Consider the following 5,000-nt stretch of genomic DNA (forward strand, 5'->3'; position numbering starts at 1 on the left):
TGTGCACCTTGAGCAAATCATAAAAAATCTTTCAGAATGCTTTCCATTCTTGAACTGCATCGAATTGCATCGAATCACATTGCATCGAATCGTACTGAATCGTTTTTATAAACATGTATCTTTTCTTGTATCGAATCGTGCCCATGTATCTAGATGCGAATCGTATCGTCTTTTACATGAGAGATTCACACCCCTAGTGTGTATGCTCAGGTTGTGTGTTTGTGTGTGCTGAGAATGTGTGTTGGTGGTGTGTGTTTTGAGCTGTGTGGCACGAGCCCCATCCTGTCCCGTTCAATCCCAGAAGCCCCAGCGGCCCCCTGCCGTTCCTGCATCACATCAAAAGGAGCCAATCAGAGGCAGTGATCACAGGCAGAACCACCACACCTGCGTGTCAGAATGCTATTTCAGGCACAGGGGTGCAATTTAGACAGACAACCCACTGAGGGTAACTCAGCCGGGAGAGAGGGGTCAGATGAGGAGAGAGAGAGAGAGAGAGGGGTGGGGAGGAATGAATAAAGAGAGAGAGTGTTCCATGCTGAAGCTTGTTTGAGTTTGAATTTCAGAAAGAGAGAGAGAGGGAAGGAGGAGGCTGACAAAGCTTGTTTGAGGGTGAATATCACTGACAGAGAGACAGAAAAGTGTAGACAAAAAGAGGAATCAGAATATATCCTAAATATAATACAAAATCAAATAGATGACTGTGAATTGAAGGCTGTATGTTTATCTGCGTGCGTGTGTGTGTGTGTGTGTGTGTGTGTGTGTGTTTGTGTTGGGAGGGTGTGCTGGATGTGGATATGATGTTGAACATACATATGTAACACTCACTCGTGAGTCCTGGGTAATATGCAGAAGCAGAAAGCGTCTCTTGGCCGTCAGCTGACATCTACCTATCTGGCTGCCTAAGTCTGCCCTCTCCCTCTCTCTCTCTCTCTCTCTCTCTACCTTATCAATCATTCATCTCATCTACTACAAGTGCGTCCCATGCTACTGAGCACGTGCAGAAAGCATGCTGCAGGCAAGGCATACCATCATCCAGCCATGTTTGATTTGACACCCAGCAGGGATTTGTCTAGCTCAAACTCTCCTGTGAGTGTGTGTGTGTGTGTGTGTGTGTGTGTGTGTGTGTGTGTGTGTGTGTGTGTGCTTCCCTTTAGTATAGTTCATGCCTTCATGAGTGTTACTGTTCCAACTGTGTTCTCCTGCAGCAATGGTGTCAGTGTCAACTAGAGAAGTGTGTGATAAATTGATGAGAATACTTTTCTTTTGAACAAAACTAAAATAGTCTCTGACTGCCTGAAACTGCCTGAGTCTCTAATGCTTCCCCTTCCCCTTTTCCCTATCTCTCTCTTTATCTGTCTTCTCTCTCTCTCTCTCTCTCTCTCTCTCTCTCTCTCTCTCTCTCTCTCTCTCTCTCTCTCTCTCTCTCTCTCTCTCTTCTCTCTCTCTCTTTATCTGTCTTCTCTCTCTCTCTCTCTCTCTCTCTCTCTCTCTCTCTCTCTCTCTCTCTCTTCTCTCTCTCTCTTAATCTGTCTTCTCTCTCTCTCTCTCTCTCTCTCTCTCTCTCTCTCTCTCTCTCTCTCTCTCTCTCTCTCTGTGTGTGTGTGTGTGTGTGTGTGTGTGTGTGTGTTCTCCTCACAGGTGCCCTGCAGATAGAGAACAGTGAGGAGACTGACCAGGGGAAGTACGAGTGTGTGGCGTCTAACGTGGAGGGCGTGCGCTTCTCCTCCCCTGCCAACTTGTATGTGCGAGGTAGGAAGCCAGCAGGCACAGAAGTCTCCGCGAGAACAACACCCACCCCCCATCACCCCCACCGCTGCTGCCCCAGCAGGGTGTTGGGGGGTGGGGTGGGGGGGGGGGCTGTAGGGGGACGTGGGTTCAGGGTGACCTCTCTGACTGACCGCTAGCCGCTAATCTCATCAGCAGTACAAGCGGGTGTAGCTGTTAACCGCGTTAGCGCCAGTCTGAGCTGCAGGGGTGCTCTCTCTCTTTCCTCCCGCTGTCCTGCACTTCTGTCCTCCAGTTCAGTAGCTGCTCGCCTCTCACAGCTGCCCGGTGAGCGCTCAACTCTAAACTGGACATGGTCCTGGAATGGCAGGATTTGGCCCATGATGTTACGGATCTGTTGCTCACCCAGGCCAGACCCAGTTTAGATCAGCTCACCCAGGCCAGACCCAGTTTAGAGTTATTAACCCAGGCCAGACCCAGTTTAGTGTAGCTCACCCGGGCCAGACCCAGTTTAGATCAGCTCACCCAGGCCAGGCCCAGTTTAGATCAGCTCATCCAATCCAGACCCAGTTTAGAGTTGTTTACCCGGACCAGACTCAGTTTAGAGTTGTTTACCCAGGCCAGACTCAGTTTAGAGTTGACCTCTATACCCCTTTCAGAGCAGAGTGTCAAACTTAAAGGGTTAGAGTATTTTCTAAAGGTCAAGAAGTCAGCCGTCTCCATGTGTAATAATAGCCCATGTCTGCACCAGGGCGGTCTTTAGGCTCCCCAGGTAAGTCAAAGCCTACAAGCCCAAAAGCATGGTGCCGAGGTAAAACCCTTCAACATCAGCGATGGCATCCAGTGAATGGCTAAAAGTCAAAATAATTCCAGCACAAAGAGGACACCTGACATGTTTTAAAAATGTATTACACTTAAAAGAAGCTCACTTTTGGCATTATTTATGAATACATTTAGTCTTTCAACAGCGTGAAATCAGCTGTGGTTAATTTCTTCCACTGAGGCACGAAGGCCATCACAGTCAGATAGACAGATTGAGGCTCATGCATTGCACCCTCCAGACGACATCATTTCCTGCCCCTTACGTTTAATGCCGACGCCTCCCTGGTCCATCTGATTTGAATAAGTAGCAGCGGACGCGAGGCAGGAGAGGAGAGTTTAATGTTGAATTCATTCTGCACACAAACGAGGAGGTGCGTCATCACTGCGGCGGCAACACCCGCCTGCTGTGGACCAAATAACTTTGTTTCCCATAAATGATTAAGAGGCTTTAGATGATAAAATAAGCCAGACAGTCGTCGTTTCATTACCGCTGCTGTTTAGCTCCTGCAGCGCTGCGCACCACACTGCACTGCACAAATACCCACCACACACACACACACACACACACACACACACACACACACACACACAGTTTCAGTAACAGGGTGGCAATGCTGAGAGTACAAACGGAATAAACCAAACAAATCCATAAAAAACTACTGACCTATTGTAACCACATCACGGTTACGCCAGATAAAGGTCTCTGGGGTCAGGAATCTCCCGGCTCACACTAAAATAGTCATAATTTAGTTTACAACGTTAACGCTCGGCTCTTTTGGGAACATTGGAACTACCAGCGTAAGTAACACCCCGTGTATCCACGGCAACTATATCAGGCTCACAAAGGCTGTCCAGTGTGTTCTAAAGTCAGTTAAGTCAAATAGGTCTGATAAGTTTTATAATATCATTGTAAAAGTATATTTGCAATGTGTGTGTCTCTCTTTGTTTTATGTTTTGAACTCAATTTTAATATTGGTGTGTAGAAATGTTCTTTTTCTTTATTCAGCTGCATCTGAAATTAACAGCTACAACAGAGAACAACTTGAAACAAACAGTATCCGCAGTAATGAGCGGACCAGGCAGTTTTGCTCCAGCAACCTCTTTGAAGTTTGGAATTTGGAATCAGCTATAGAGAAGCCTTTTGAAATGCACCTCAAATTGTAGCTGCTAATTTAAACACAAAATGTTTTCTTCTTTATTGCTTGGTTTTTCTTCTTTTCTTTCTTCCTTCCTTTCTTTCTTTCTTTCTTTCTTTCTTTCTTTCTTTCTTTTTTCCTGTCCTCTTTTGGGTTGTTTTCACAGCTCTCTTCTCTTGTTTTTGCTTCTGTACTGAACCCAAACGGACCGCTCGCTCGATCGCGGGCGGCCACACACCAGCGGGGGTCAGTGTGTTCCCATGCGCTGGACCTCACTCCAGGGGCTCGGGCTCCGGTCAGAAACAAAAAAACAGACAGGCCGGCCGCTGGAGTGAACCGCAAAACTCTTTCTGGGTCAAAGGTTAAAGTTCAGTCAGGTGTCTCTGGAATAGAGACAGAGGCAGAGGCCAGTCCAGAAGAGACAGACAGACAACTAGTCAGACAGACAGACAGACAGATAGACAGTCAGACAGCTAGTCAGTCAGCACAGCTAGTCAGCTAGTCAATTAGTCAGCTAGTCAGTCAGCTAGTCAGTTAGTCAGCTAGTCAGTCAGCTAGTCAGTTAGCTAGTCAGCTAGTCAGTCAGCTAGTCAGTCAGCTAGCTAGTCAGCTAGTCAGTCAGCTAGTCAGCTAGCTAGTCAGTCAGCTAGTCAGCTAGTGATTGAGGAGCTGGACGCCTTGCGTTGGCCTTTTTTACTCTCTCTGTGTTTCCCCTATTTTTTCTCTCCTCATGTCATTGTTCTGCATCAACCCCTTAACATCCCCCAGAACGTCGAGAAGGTTGGTGTGTTCTTTCTTTTTTACTTTTTTTACTACCCACATATACAAAGAGAAATGACAGAAACAAACATGTTTAAATTTTAAAAAAGCTATGATTCTTAGCTGTTTTCCCGAGCTCAGCTCGTTGAAGGAGAAAATTGAACAAGCCTGAGCAGATAATCAAGCCTGCTGAATAATTAACTCAGGAAAAAAATAAACTGATTTATTTTCAAAGGAAATTACGATGAGCGAAAACCCGCCAAGTCGGGTTGATTTATTTATTAATTCATTTCTTACTTTTGCTTTTGCATTGTTTGGCCTTTCCTTGCTTGCATCCTCTGAAACTGCTTCTGCTCTAGGGCTCTTGTGCACTTGTTACCATGGAAACCTGGCACTTGAAAATAACAGAGTCTGTTGCATGATGGGAGAATGTAACTTCGCTTGCATGCCTGAACAGAATTTCCTTTTGGGCGTCGTCCTTTACCCCCCTCCCTGGCCTCCCAGATTGTGGTGAAATCGTTGCTTTTCTTTCAGTCTATGACCTTACCCAAGCGTAAC

At 46.4% G+C, this 5,000-nt stretch overlaps 1 protein-coding gene across 1 annotated transcript in view; it reads left to right on the forward strand.

The window, feature by feature from the left end:
• The window catches only part of ptprsa (protein tyrosine phosphatase receptor type Sa), a 237,997-nt gene that overhangs the window by 153,328 nt on the left and 79,669 nt on the right, over window positions 1–5,000 (forward strand). The window contains 2 exon segments of the mRNA XM_048252918.1: window positions 1,639–1,749; window positions 4,452–4,534. Of these exon segments, the coding sequence (XP_048108875.1) occupies window positions 1,639–1,749; window positions 4,452–4,534 (194 nt within the window).

The sequence above is a fragment of the Alosa alosa genome, chromosome 9 (genome assembly GCF_017589495.1).
Source record: "Alosa alosa isolate M-15738 ecotype Scorff River chromosome 9, AALO_Geno_1.1, whole genome shotgun sequence".
Taxonomy (NCBI): domain Eukaryota; kingdom Metazoa; phylum Chordata; class Actinopteri; order Clupeiformes; family Clupeidae; genus Alosa; species Alosa alosa.